The sequence below is a fragment of the Gymnoscopelus microlampas genome (assembly GCF_963454915.1).
Source record: "Gymnoscopelus microlampas genome assembly, chromosome: 20".
In the NCBI taxonomy this organism is placed as follows: Eukaryota; Metazoa; Chordata; class Actinopteri; order Myctophiformes; family Myctophidae; genus Gymnoscopelus; species Gymnoscopelus microlampas.
This window is the reverse complement of record NC_139957.1, coordinates 23296476-23310654: the sequence shown is the minus strand read 5'-3', so window position 1 is coordinate 23310654 and position 14179 is coordinate 23296476. Positions and strand designations below refer to the sequence as shown.

Below are 14179 nucleotides of genomic sequence, written 5' to 3'. Positions count from 1 at the left end.
CTCTCTCGATACTGACCAACATCTCGCTGGTGCAGCTCTCGAAGCCTTTCTTGCTGAATGTGGTTCTGCTCTCTGATGCGGTCCAGCTCAAACTGCTGCCGGGCCTGGAGCACAACGCTCTCCTGGGCCCACTTGTCCCTGAGGGAAGCCTGGACCTCGTTCAGAGCGGCCTCACGCTCCCGCTGCAGGTTGGCCTGGGAGAGCTCCAGCTGGGACGCGTGGAGGTTGGTAAGGCTCAGCCGCACAGTGTCGAGCTCTAGGGCCTGTTGGGTCTGTAGGCACAAAGATACATGGTCACTTAAAAGACCACAACAATACAATGAGTGAGTAACACAAAAAGAGAGTCAGTGTTGCGTTGTAGATCCCTCTCTTCTGAAATAATGTATATTCGTGTATGTTTTCTTTGTTGTATACGCTGTAACGCTGGGATCAATAAAGTGTATCAAATGTAATCTAGTGTGATTTTACAGTAGGTGTTGCATTTGTTTACCAGAGCCTGCTGTAGTTCAGCCTGGTGGGCAGCCTCCATGCTCTCTCTGAGATCTGAGGTGAGCTCTGTCCCCAGCTTACTGAGCTCTTCGCTGTGTTTGGCACAAAGCTCAGACACCATCCTCTGGTGCTCACGCTCAGTGACCTGGAGAGGAAGAGAAGAGAGGCAGAGGAGGGAGCAGAGGGAAAGGACATAATATAAAAGTAGGAAGGAGAAAAAGGAACAGACTTAAGAATCATCCTGGGCCCTGTCTTTGTATTCAACGTGTCTCCGTTTCCCCTTTTCTTTAGTGACAGTCAGTCTACCTGTTTGATAAGGCTGATCTGTCTCCTCTGGTCCTCCTCAAGAGAGGCTTTCTGCGCCAACAGCTCCCTCTCCAAGCGCCTGGTGTGTTCTGATACCTATATATGCACAGAAACAAGGATATCAAAACAAATGTTATAATATGAGCCAGAGCCATTTAAATTGTTAACCAAACGTGCAAATAAAAACATTAACTGAACACGTCAAGGAAAAGAGTTATATTTGAGTCAACATAGCAGTGATGGGATTTAGACTGTACAATATTATCAGTTCAACAACACTCGTGTCATGTTTGCCGTTGTGAAATGCACCTCCTCCTGGTGTCTCTCTTTCAGTTCATCCACCTCCCCTTGGTGAGATCTCCTGAGTCTCTCTGAGACCTCCTCCACAGCCAGGAGCTGTTTCTCCAGGAGAGCCTTGACCTCCTCCTCCCTTTCCCTCCTCTGCTCCTCCAGGAGATGCTTAAAACCCAACAGCTCTTCCTGCTTCTCCTGGCGCTCCACCTCCCATTTCTCCTGCTCCTCGGCCAACTGGGGCAAGAAAATAAAAAAATGTAAGGGATAACAACTATCTATGTGATTATGAAAATAAATATTATTTTTTTTAAATGCGGAGGTTAATTATGCTTATACCATGGCCACTTACCAACCATTAAAATAGTGTTTATTTTGGGGCAATATGTTCTTCTAATAGAAACCTTCCAATCAACCTTGGAATAAACATCACTACTCCAAGCAAGTGAAGCTGACCTAATGACTCGGAAACTGCTTAACAATAGTTTACTATAATAACACATCAGTTTTTTAACAATAGCTTGTAGCCATTGTTAGCTCAAATAACTTCATCAGTACCTGATGTTTTATTATGCATATTCATTCTGAACCATAGTCGAGCAGTTATCTGAGAATACACCAAATTCCGTCCAATCAGAATACAGTATTCTCTGTGGCCATGGTATAAATGAAGATATATACTGCATATATTGAGACCTTCAATGTTGATATTAACAAGATAAATCATGGGCACCTAAAACAAGTTGGTTATGAAAAAAAATGACATGATGATGACGCATCTCACCTCCTCATCTTTGGCCTTCAGCAACTCTTCAAACTGCTCTAACTCCTCCTCTATAGCCTCCTCCATTTTCTTCATCTGTCCATCCATCTCCTCCTCTTTCCTGCAGTGCTCCTCTCCCTTCCGTGTGGCATGGCCCTGAGCCTCCTCCAGGTTTGTCAGGTTCTGTCTCAGACAGAGGAGCTGAGACTCCAGGTCACTCTTCACCCTCTCAGTTTCCTCCAGAGCACCTTGGCTCTCCTCCAGCTGCTTTTGGACAGTGTCGACCCGTTGCAGAGTGGCGTTGAGCTCCTTCAAAGCATCGTCCAGCTCAATGGTTCTCTCATCCAGAAGGGCGGTTGTGGTTTTGTATTTGGCTTTGGTCTCCTCTAGCTCCAATATGACCTGGTCATGATGAGAGGGGGAGAAAAGAATCGTTGTATTAGTTAATTCCATTTTCTTTTTTGCTCATACAATAATTGCTTTTTTAATCTTTTCTTTAATTCCGTTTTATGAATTCATATTGCCCGATACTTATTTGATGTAGCACAAAGTAACAGACAGCTGCTATGTGACAGTACTTCTTAAATCTCATTAGAGGACTACCTGTGGTGCTTGTAGCTCATTGCCAAAAAGAGCATGGACCTCAGAGGCCTGCTTCACCTCATGCAGAGAAGACACCAGCAGTTCCTGCTGTGTCAGGCGAGACGGGAGCGCAGCCTTCTCCTGCTGCACCTCCTGCAGCAGCTCCTCCGGCTCGCTCGCAGGGAGGGTGGAACAGAGGAGCAAGGAGGTGTCCCTCTCCATCTCTCTCCCCACCCCACCTTCCACTTGCTCGCTGTCCCTCTCTTCCTTTAAGGCACTAAGTTTGTTCTTGAGGTTGTCTAGTTTATGGCTCTTCAAGGAAACCTCTTCCTCTGCGATTTTTAGCTTTTCTTTTTCATCTTCCAATTGTTCCTGGCACAGTCTTCTCTTCTCCTTTTCCTCCTCCAACTCCCACAGAGCCTCCCTGAGTTCTTCTGTTACCTGGGCCCACCTACATGCATACAAAAAAAATTATAAAAATAAAGAGATGGAACATGAGAAATAGGTGGATTCAGTGAGAAAGCTAAACTCTGTAAAAAAGGTGGAGGAGTCTAAAAACATCTCCAACAAACACACAAGGCACAAACAAGCTCAGCTTAACCACAATATGATTCAGATTAAACAATGCGGTAAATAGAAATACATATATATAAAGAAGGACACACTATTCACCAACTTGCTAACCTGTTCCTGGCCTCTTCCAGCTCCTCTGCGGTCTTTGTAACCTCCTCCCTTAGCACGTCCTGCTCCTTCTCGACGCGGCCCATCTCCTCGCGGAGCTCTGTGCACTGCTGATGGAGGAGCTCTTTTTCCAGGTCAGACTGCTCGCACATCTCGCCTGTCTCCTCCTGATCAGCAAATGGGGACTGGGAGTTGTTAAACCACTGGGACGGAGACAGAGGGCCAGAATTACCGGCATCAGGGTTGCCGGGGGAATCCGCCGCGAAGTCTAGGAGGCCAGAGAAATGCTGGGGGCTGATGGGCTCCTCGCGGACATAGTGCGAAGGGGAGAAGTTGGACTGGTCGGCCAACACTTCACTGTTTAGCTCAAAGCTGTAAAAGAAAAGAATGAGCTATATTTATATAACACCTGTCAATACATAGTTAGTTGTGCTTTACAGTTAACCAAAATAGATAATACAATTGTAGACATACTGTAATACAGATATAACAATTAATATCAGCAAAGAGACATAATTGTATTAATTATGTAATTTAACTGGACCAGATTATTGGAATAAACACATTAGGTATTAACTAGGGATTGGGCGGGTACGCGGTTAACCTTGTAGATTAATTAGTTCTACAAGTGCTTCATTGTAATATAGGAAACAGTGCATTGCCAATGTGCTTAACAAGGTGAACCACCGTGGTTTAGAGCCATGATATCAATGTGAATTTGTATAAATATGAAGTCACGCTATGATTAACCACTTTAATGCAATACAAGTATTAACACGTTTTAGACAAGAGGGAAATGTGTGCTGTATGAAACATAAACCACCATAAACCTCTACAATGAGATTTTCCTCTGACCTGTGGTTGGCAGAGTTGTCCTGGAGACTGCCCTCTTCCAGGCTCTCATTGGTCGAGCCAGAGCAGGAATGTGCAGGTTGTACCGAGGACAAGTAGCGCTCCATGAGGAGGTCTCTGTCCACAGACCCATTCAGACCGTCCTCTGCAGGTTCATCGTCCACATCAGACTCCCCGCGGGCAGAATGAGCCCTCGCCTGATTCTGCTTATTCTTAGAGGCTTTGACCCCAACCTCTTCTGCCCCTGTGACCTCAAGCTGTTTTTCTCGCTCCTCCAACTGCTGCCCAATTCTTTCCGCCTCCTCTCTGTGCTCCTCCTTGAGCCTCCTCATCTCCTCGTCCAGACTTTGGAGACGCCTTGCTGAATTCTCTGCCTCTTCCTGCAGCCTACCCCTCAGCTCTTGCACCTCCATGTTCAGCACCTCCTTCTCCTCCTTGTACTGCCCCATCTCATGGCACCGGGTTTGGGCTTGGCTCAGCTGGGTCTCGAGGTCTTGTATCTGCACCTCCCTTTCTTTTCTCTCTTCCGCTCTTCCTTTTCTCTCTTCCTCCAGTAAAGAAAGCACATGTTGGTGGTTCTCTCTCTCCTCTTCAAGCTCCGACCTCAGTCTGTGCAGAAGAGCTTCCGTCTCAGTGTCAGAGTCAGTGTTGGAGCTCTCCAGGCTTGACGACCGGGAGCTGAGTGTCAAGCCACCTTGTTCCCCTGATGTAGGCTCCTTGTGGTTGAGGGCTGTGTCCTGGGAGCTGTGGCCAGGCTGAGGCTGGCCACGGGGGACCTCAGTACCTGATTGGCTTTTGATGCGCAGGAAATCCACACTTGTCTGTGTTAAAGAAAAAAAGAGTTGAGATAAGATTTTAGATCAGCTGTTGAGTAGACCCTAATGAGGGGTTACCAGGGATAATAATGCCAAATTGTTGAAAAATGCCAGTTTGTAACTTTTTAAATAAATATATCAGGAAACAGTCAGTTAAATAAAGAAATATTATAGTGCCAAATCACAAGAAGTTGTCTCAAAACTACTTGGTTATTCTTAATTGGTAGTGATCATAGAAAGAGATTCTGTGAGAAATATCCAACTGTGAGAAACATCCAACACCAGTTTATATACTCAAATACTACATTCTACAACCAGAGCCAAGATACAGAATATTTCCCAAATACTTTAAGCAGGAACTGAATGGAGCCGTGAATCTTTGTATAACGTTATCTCCTGGTTCTGTGTGAAAACACATGAAATGACAGAGATCTCCGTCAATGAAGGTGAACGGGTGGATTTGAAATGACGGAGATCTCTGTCAATAGCAGGGAATGTGTTAAAGAGATGAGAGGCAGATTGTCATCGAGAACCAATCAACAAGGACATCGAATGATATGCAAGTTCAGGTATCTAAATCGGGAACATGTCTATGTAATATGTCTATGTACTATACTAGACATATAACATGCATAACATAAGAACAAGTAACCAACATACAACTGCACAGTACAGTAAGGAAATAGGCAACAAGTATTATTGATACAAGGATATACAGAGTGCCAGGGGGTGAGCTGTAAGTGTGTTTTCAGGCTAAAAATGGGATGTGACTCTGAAGTCCTGACTGAGGGGGGGGGGGTCATTCCACAGCTTGAGAGCCAGGTGGGAGAAGAGTCTAGGTCACTTGGAACGTTGGCCAGGGTGTCATAGCGGGACACGAGGGGGCAGATATCCTGTGTTTGCTGGTCTACGTGAGCAGTAAGGGGTGTGGGATTGGATCATGTCCAGAAGGTAAGGCGGAGCCATGATACTGATTGTCTTGTAGGTCTTCAGTGTTTTACAGTGGGAATGGGTAGCAACCAGCAACCAGTGAAATGTTTCAAAATCATTGTGACCATTAAAAGTTGGTAACTGGCACTTTAAAATTACCCCTCCAGTCCACACACACAAAAATATATGCTAATGGTAATTGATATACTCCTCTAATGCACTGCTTTGCAACTAAAATGACTTAGCCAGGTAAAGTGCATGCGTAACAAATACCTGCTGTGCCTGTTTCTGTAAGGCCTGTATCTGCCCAACGAGTGACTGTGTCTCCTTTTGGAACTGATCTCTGCTTGCCTGAGCATGCTGCAGGTTGGAACTGAGCCTCGCAATGATTTCATTACGTTTCTCCACAGCCTTCTGCAGCTGCTACAAGTGGAAAAGCATATTCATGGTCAGTTTTATTCACTCACGCACACACACATCTTGTTCTGTTGGAGTAGACAGTGTGAATATGAAAACATTTCCATCTAAAAACAGTCAAGTACCAAAACAATAGAAACTAAGCCATTGACCATCTGAGCTTGACCCATATGGCATTAAATATGGCATGGAAACCTCACACTACATTCCCTGCTGACAAGACAGATTGTGCTGAATTGGAGCAGGCTTTGCAAATCTGCCTTGCAATATGACACTAGATTCAGGCTGTGATAGTGACAATTTGCCATTGCTTGCTAGACATTTTCTCTGCCATGAGGAGATAGCATGATCTTATTAGATGTGACATCATGATAATATTCATCACAATACATTTTAGCACATTTAGCCACCACACTGCACACCCTGAGATGTGTAGAATTTACTAGGTGATGCCTAATTCAACACCAGGCAACATGCCTGGTGTTGAGTTTAGAGAACATCTCACTCAACACAGGGAAGGAGAAGGAACACAAAGAATAGTAACCATTTTGCTTCTATCATCATATCTTCTGCATTTGTAAAGCTGAAATGTTTGGCTCTCACTAAATGTCTTTATACATAATATTGCATTCAACTGTGCTTCATTTCCACACCAAAGCAAACAGGAGTATTTCACACCCCCAGTGGAATGAACCCAGCAGACACACATAAGCATGCACTGACACACAGCAATAATTACAGTCCCAGGGAGTCCCCTGAGCTTGCAGATAAATAAAGCATGAAAAATAATTAATCCAAATGTCCAAACACATCTAGCTAGCCTACTTGGGGCCTTTTATGTGATAAATACGTTTGCAAGAGAACATGGGTGCAGCCACTGCATCATATGTTAGTTAGTTTATTTATTTCGGTCATAATTTCATCAATTTCATCATATGTTACCCAGCGTAAGGACCCAATTTGCATGTTGTGAATTCAAAGTGTAGGATAGGATTGGAAGATAAGGCCCTCAAAATGCAGCCGCTCTTTAACCACTTAAGCCCCATATGGTTGAGCGGAGTCCCTCAGGGCTCTATACTAGTAATTCTTCAGTTTTCTGTTATTGTGGGGGAAGCTTTCGCTGAAAATAGTGGCTCGACAAGCTCACAACGCATCGTGTTGTGAGCTTGTCGATCTGCTTTTTCAGCGAAAGCTTTCCCCACAATACGGATGCTGGGGTTTAAACTTGAAGTAGTTAACGTGCTGTAGGGGTGTAACAGTTAATTGGACTAATCGATTTAATCAAATGTAAAAAATTGTCAATAGTTTAATAAAATAATCAGTCAATAATTAATCCTTATTTTGGGCATGTCATGATAGGCAAAAAAGAAAAGTCATAACATAAAAAAGAAAATAGCCAATCTACAAGCTCACAATGCGTTGTAAAACAGATTAATCGATTAATTGAAAAAGTAAACAATAGAGAATCGAAAATAATTGATAGTTAACGCTCTTAACTCATTCAGTGCCACTGGACGTCTAAGACGTCCGTTGTATCATAAGCCCTGTGCCACTGGACGTCTAAGACGTCAAAAAATAAATAAAAAAATGTTCAGAACCCAAAATATCATGATTTGAAAATGTTCTGCTCCATTCACTTCATGTTTTACTTCTTACTGAAAAAGGCTGTATCTCGGCTCCTAAGCACTTTTTTTACAATGAATTTTGGCTCTGGCACTCAGAGCCAAACTGCCAGAAATAAGTCAGGCACTGAATGAGTTAAGATACTGCCTGTTGCCATATATTTCGGACGTTTGTCTTTTTCAGCACAAAATGCACTCCAAGCAGGCAACGCTTTCGGAAAATCGGAAAACACAATACCGTTATGACGTATTTATTTATTTTACAGAGGCAGAGTGATATTTAAAAACATTTCAGTGTGAAAATGATGGATTTTACTTTGCTTCAAATGTTCACCTTGAGCTGCTCTTTGCCAGTGAGGACAGATAAGTCTTCCTCTCCCACCTCTGCCACAAGAGAAAGGCTTTGGTCCTGCGGTCCGGAGAGGTCCTTCTGCACCCCGTTGCTCTGAGCCTCTGGCTCCTTAGACTGTTGTGTTTCCTATAAAACACAGACAGCAAGTTATTTTCTGTTCAGACTGCTTAATGTATCGCTCAGTTTTTAACCCATTAATACCTGAGGCCGATTCTACAAATGCCTTCTAAATCAGTAGTTCTCAAACTTTTTTGTGCCAAGGACCCCCAAAATGATATGTATTTGCCACGGACTCCCATCTGAAAATGTTTTGTGCCAGGGACCTCCAGAAGACAAGACTTGCGTAAAAAAAAAGTCAAATACTTTCAAGACTTTTCAAAAATAGCAGATATACAAGCTCACAGCACTAATTGACACGCTGTAAGCTTGTACATCTGCTATTTTTTTTAAACTACTGTTCTAAATCCTAAGAGTTTTCTGTAAAACGTATGTTGCTACAGTATATGTATATAGCTAAAATCTAAAATGACACGGATGCTTTCCTGGTTTTAATGGGTTAAATGAGAGCAAGATATTTTCAGTTCAGACTTATAGACTGCTTTCCTGGAAGTCTTTGGCAATATAATGTATATCAAGTTGTCCAATAATAGATTTAGGCTATTACTATTTAATGTTAATACATTTCTAAAATAATTTCTTATTACTTGTTTAGATCTGTGTTATTCAGATGTCCATTTCTAGTAAGTTAATACAGACGTGTAGAACTTGAAGGTACACTGATTGAAACGCAATAACAACTGACCCATAAACACTATATCAACACTCTTCAATTTACATTGGTCAGCAGTCATCACCAATTCCAGATATCCTAAGATCTACCGACCTCTATTGAAAATAATGTGGGTGATCCATCTTCCCCTTTAAAGCCAGTAACAGTGCTACACACAATCCTGGTCGGGTTGCTATGGTAACATGCCCCCCAAGCACTTTGTGTTTGTTGACCTATTTCTCCACTTTATGTTTACTGAATAGCGGCCCATAGGCCACTTGTTATAACATGCAATGAATACATTGAATGAGACACATCATTGGAAAAGTATAGTGAACGATGAATACTCCAAGGCCAAGGAAGATAAATATGGAATTTTGAAAAGGGCAAACTAACTATATCATCCCTTTAGGCGGTAGTGCAGTCAGCTACGTCTAGCATGCAGCCAATACTGACTAAACCACCATAATGTGCAGAAACTAGTGACATACCTCATGGTTGATTTTGCTATCCTGCTTTGTGTCATTGGATAGTGGAGGGGCTGACTCTAGGTGTCGGTCTTTCGTTGAGCAGTCATTCTGCGGGACTGCCTGGCCCTTCCTCTTCGCCGTCTTTTTCGGCGCCCCCGCACCGTCACCTTTCGCCCGCCTTTGTCGGTAGCTAGCAAGCTGCGCAGGAAGGAGAGTGAGAGGTAGATGGACACGTAGGTTAGGACAACAGAACACCACCACACTATCAGCATGGTGGTGCTCAGAGGAACCTAATAATCACTGTTCATCTCCTCAAAGAACTAGGTGAGTAAAAGTTCAGGTGTTGATTTCCCCAATGATGTATAAGAACCATCTTCAGAAGTCCCTTCTCTGATGAGTCATGAGAATGATTGAGCAAAAAAGAAGCCACAAGAAATCCCACATTCAAAACCTTAGTCTCACAACCTAAATGGCCGCCCAACCATGTTCAAAATGAGGTTATAGTGTTTAATGTTCTCCGATCTCCAAACGGGATATTTGAAGACGATGGAAAGGTTAGTAGACAAGAGAAAATCAGGACAAAGACAGAAACACTGCAATCTCAAAAATCAGCTACATGCAAACAATAGTAAGAAAAAAGCACTGGGAAAATCCATATCAATCATATTGCATTATTGCAAGCCACTGCAAAGTTCAGATCATAGAAAGGCAAGTTGGTAATCTGCAGTTTTTGGAGCATCCCTTTGGCTTCTTTTATGATTGTACTGAACATTAAATACATAAATATCCGAGAGAGAGAAAGAGAGAGAGTAAGTTCATTAATGATCAAGAGAAATAACAGCAAACAAGCCATGAGCAGCAACTATGAATTTCTCATAGTATTCAGCTTCACCCAATCTGGTACAAAATCCACTTTATGCCAGGTCTCCATCCATCACAGCCCCTCTCTCTCTGCCTGTGTCTTCTTTAAGCAGCTTAAATCAGATTACAGTGGTTCACACTGACTCACTGACTGTACCCCTCATGAAACGCGCCAATCAATCTCTGACAGTCAATCACTGACTCTCTGCCTTGCTAGCAGTCCACCCAAATCAATCCTTCCCTCATCGAGTAGCCATCGGTGTCACAGCCCCAGCCAAACCACCCGCTCCACTGATCACACGCATATATATCCTCAAGTCAGTAGAGCACTCTTCTTACTGTCACAGCACACAAGACAACTGAGATCCACCAACTCTGGGTAGGTAGATGGTGAGTGTCTAGACTAACATGCAGAGGGTGGAGACTGAGAGATGCATCCACATGGAGAGGAGGAGGCAAAGCAGGAGTGGCGAGCGCCGTATCAACGTGTGCAATGTTGAATTTGATTTGAGAGAGACCACGTGACCTCAGGAATTATACCATTACTCTGAGCAATGAGTTCGATTCATGTGTGCATCACAACACAACAGTGTTACATCTTCCGATTACATGCCCACCGTCTTTAAACTCTACATTTCCTGTGCATCTGACCCACTCTGCTGCTTCACTCAAGTCTATACTTCCACCAAACCTTTAGCAGAAACTTCAACCTCATGGCTAGATCTGTCCAATCATGACTTATATTATCTATCAATATGATAACTCCTCACATCTCAAATCCCTCTCCTTACCACCAGAGACACCACCCACACTTCTGTCCTTCTCTCACCCCATTTGCCACCTCCGCTTGTCACCATCCTTATCAAGTCCCAGAAATACACATCAGCAAAGATAGCAGTGTTTGGCCTGAGGCAGCCTGCCTCTGTACTGGTGAGATTCTGTCTCACTGGCTGGAAAGAGCGGAGTACGGTCACATGATGTGACTGGATGCAATGCTGCCCAGTGCCAACCTTGTGCTCTCAACAATACTAATACAGTGAGACGGGAACAAACTGATGTGCCTAATAGCCTACCCTTTCATGCTGTATGTTGCACACATGGATGCTTTCATCTGGGCTAAGAATAGGCACTCTTAATGCGCTTAGCATAGTAAAAGACAACTGATGACATGATATTGCCATAGCAACAGCATCCATGTAAGATGGGTGTACCATTAAGCCTTACCAAATGTAATGGGCTTGTTGCACCACCTGTTGGGCTTTGCACAGAATGACAGAGTGCTCTATACAAACAATGGCAAGCAGGAATGTAGTGGGGATTCTTTTTAGCTGCGGGGGCACACAACGGCGCATACACACGGTTGCCAATTGAAATAACCTCTTCTTAAATATATAGGCCTATTAATTATGAACCCACGATAGATATCGAACTTTATTCTTTTTACTTCTATAATAGGGATATTTTATAGTGTTATGCATATGCAATATACATTTACCTCGCAGAGCTCTGTAAATTCAGTTAATTCATGAATTCATCAGCCAGCCCACTGTTACCCAAACGTTCATATCTTAGGACTGCTTCAGAAAATCTAACAGCTATGCCTTTTTAAAAGTAGCCTATATAGTTAGTACTTAAGGTCACACAATGGATCATTGATATGATCCATTGTGTAACGCAAGACATTTTCTGATGGAGCATAGGCTCTAGTCTCCACAAGTTTCCCACAATCACAACCCAAAGAGCAGAGGAAAAGGAAGAAAAGCCCTGATTCACCAACCAAAAAACTACATTAAATTGCTGCAAACTCATTCCTCCCACAGAAGCCAGTGTCTCTGATGCTGATCAATGCCACTCTTTTTACTTACCGATTGACTTTGTGGCTTGCTGGAAACTTTCTGTCATAGGAAATAACAGGTTTACTTTGGAGTTATTTGCATCCACAGCTGATAAGTGCCACTGACTAGACTGACTGTTTTCCATCAAATTCCATTACAGTGTAAGAACATCTGGAATTTACAATGACCAATATGAGTTTTAAATGCAACCGGGTAGTCGATTAGTTCGGTAGGTTGTTGGGACTTGGGAGTTCACCATTTACCTACTACACCACCTCTGCAAGTTCCTAATATTTCCAATGCATACCCACTTTGTAATGTGACCACAACAGCAACCTTTCTCAGATGGGTGAAAAAATGCCACATGGGATAAACAGTGAAGCTAATATTACACCACAACACCTGTCAGCTCATGTTGCTTAATGTTACCTAGCTAGGCAACAAGTAGGAATTTAAGACCTCAACTGAAACACACTATCAACACTATGCCAATTGTTATTGTAGTGGTCATATACAGACATAAAACTAAACAGAAGAGTTTAGGGATGTTTTCTCCTAATTGTTAAGAATACTGAGAAACTTCTGAAAGTGAAATCCCAGTTCACTTCGAAGTGTTAACTAAAAGGTATAGTTTAGATAAATTGATAAGAGAGAGAACTAAACACGAACAGCACCTAAAATGATTATGGCCAAATAATAAATGTTGGTCTGGGACTTTGAATACAAATGCATGATGAATAAGCACATCTAGAAGGACGGAAGATTGCCGTCCACATCTATCTGTGTTTAAAAAGTACAAAATAAGATTCTATCAACACTAGAACCCCTTATTCAAATGAAAACGGGACAACACAATAATCTTGTTCACTAGATGAAAACTGGTATGAGAGGAGACAACGTTCATTCAAGCGGTCATGGGAATGGGTCTGCACTTATAGCCTTGGATCAGGACTATCATATATGTAATGTATGTTATAGAGTCTAACTTTTACTTTCGTATCTATGTAAAAATCGATCAAATACATCTATAGTCTTGATCCAAGGCTAGGTCTGCACTCCAAACCAACCCCCGAATGTAAGGCAGACGGTTGTAACACATTCAAATGACAACCAGTATTTTAGTAAGCAGAAGTCTTCTAACTAACTATATGAGCACTTAAGCAACAATACTTTAAGAGGACAAAGCTGGCATTGCAACAGTTTTGTGTGGAAAGGCAACGGGGGTCCTGGCACTGACTGGACAATGCAATGCTACGACAAAGAGTTAGCCTAAAGTGTTAGCAAAAGCTACCATTGGTTAGCTTGGGGTTGTATGCTTAAATTACAATCCGCCTTACGACGGTGCCGCGCGCCGAAAACAGCAGACGTACAAGCTCACAACGCGTCGGTCGCGAAGCGTTGTGAGCTTGTACGTCTGCTGTTTTCAGTGGAGTATGAGCTAACTAACGTCCTTATGGCTAACGTGTTTATATAGCGACAGACCTTAGCTCTTCCAGCGTCCAGTTTACGCTGTCTTTCGTCCGCGTCCATTTTCTTCTAAAGAACCATCACAAAAAAAATGTGGTATTTAGTTAGTGTCCCGGTTTGGTTGAAAATTGCACCAGAACATCACTTTGCCATAAATTAGCAACTTAAATCTGGGCTTTCCTCCTCAGCAGCAACGAACTGTCAATAATATTCAATATGGCCGCCAAGTTATCTCGGCTCCGCCCCTTATCGACTGTCCCCGGTTGAACGAACCAATCAAGTGATTAAATATTTATCTTCCTTTATTAAAAATTCTCGCCACCGCTTTCACGCAAATCCACAAACTGAATTTCTTCAGTGGTGGAAAAAGTACTCATTTTTTTTTGGTCAAGTAAAAGTATCAATACTGCAATATACTCTGTTACAAGTAAAAGTCCGGAATTCAAAATGTACTTGAGTAAAAGTACAAAAGTATTGGTATTTAGTATCAAAATGTACTTAAAGTACCAAAAGTAAAAGTACTCATTATTTATGCAGAAGGTCCAATTTCACAAGTTTTCTAGAAATGTACGAAAATCCTTTGAAATTAGATCTACGCTCACAGTTGTGAACTTGTAGATTGGCTATTTTCAAATAGCCAAAGTTGGGTGTATGTTTTGTAAGCTAAATCTAAAGTG

The 14179-nt window shown here is 42.6% G+C and overlaps 1 protein-coding gene across 5 annotated transcripts in view; it reads right to left on the bottom strand.

Annotated features, from left to right (window-relative positions):
* Positions 1-13695, bottom strand: part of pcnt (pericentrin) — a 47885-nt gene extending 34190 nt beyond the window's left edge. For 4 of the 5 annotated variants that reach the window (XM_084044214.1, XM_084044218.1, XM_084044216.1 and 1 more), the window contains exons 1-13: positions 13518-13695; positions 12066-12095; positions 9361-9537; positions 8083-8226; positions 5983-6132; positions 3968-4785; positions 3116-3484; positions 2453-2882; positions 1871-2251; positions 1105-1323; positions 796-891; positions 491-634; positions 17-272 (exon numbers count right to left, since the gene is read on the bottom strand). In XM_084044214.1, coding sequence (XP_083900340.1) covers positions 17-272; positions 491-634; positions 796-891; positions 1105-1323; positions 1871-2251; positions 2453-2882; positions 3116-3484; positions 3968-4785; positions 5983-6132; positions 8083-8226; positions 9361-9537; positions 12066-12095; positions 13518-13565 — 3262 coding nt within the window. In that variant the 5' untranslated portion in view covers positions 13566-13695. The remainder of the gene's footprint in view (positions 1-16; positions 273-490; positions 635-795; positions 892-1104; positions 1324-1870; positions 2252-2452; positions 2883-3115; positions 3485-3967; positions 4786-5982; positions 6133-8082; positions 8227-9360; positions 9538-12065; positions 12096-13517) is intronic. The other variant, XM_084044217.1, reaches the window with a different exon arrangement.
* Between the last annotated feature and the right edge of the window lie 484 nt (positions 13696-14179).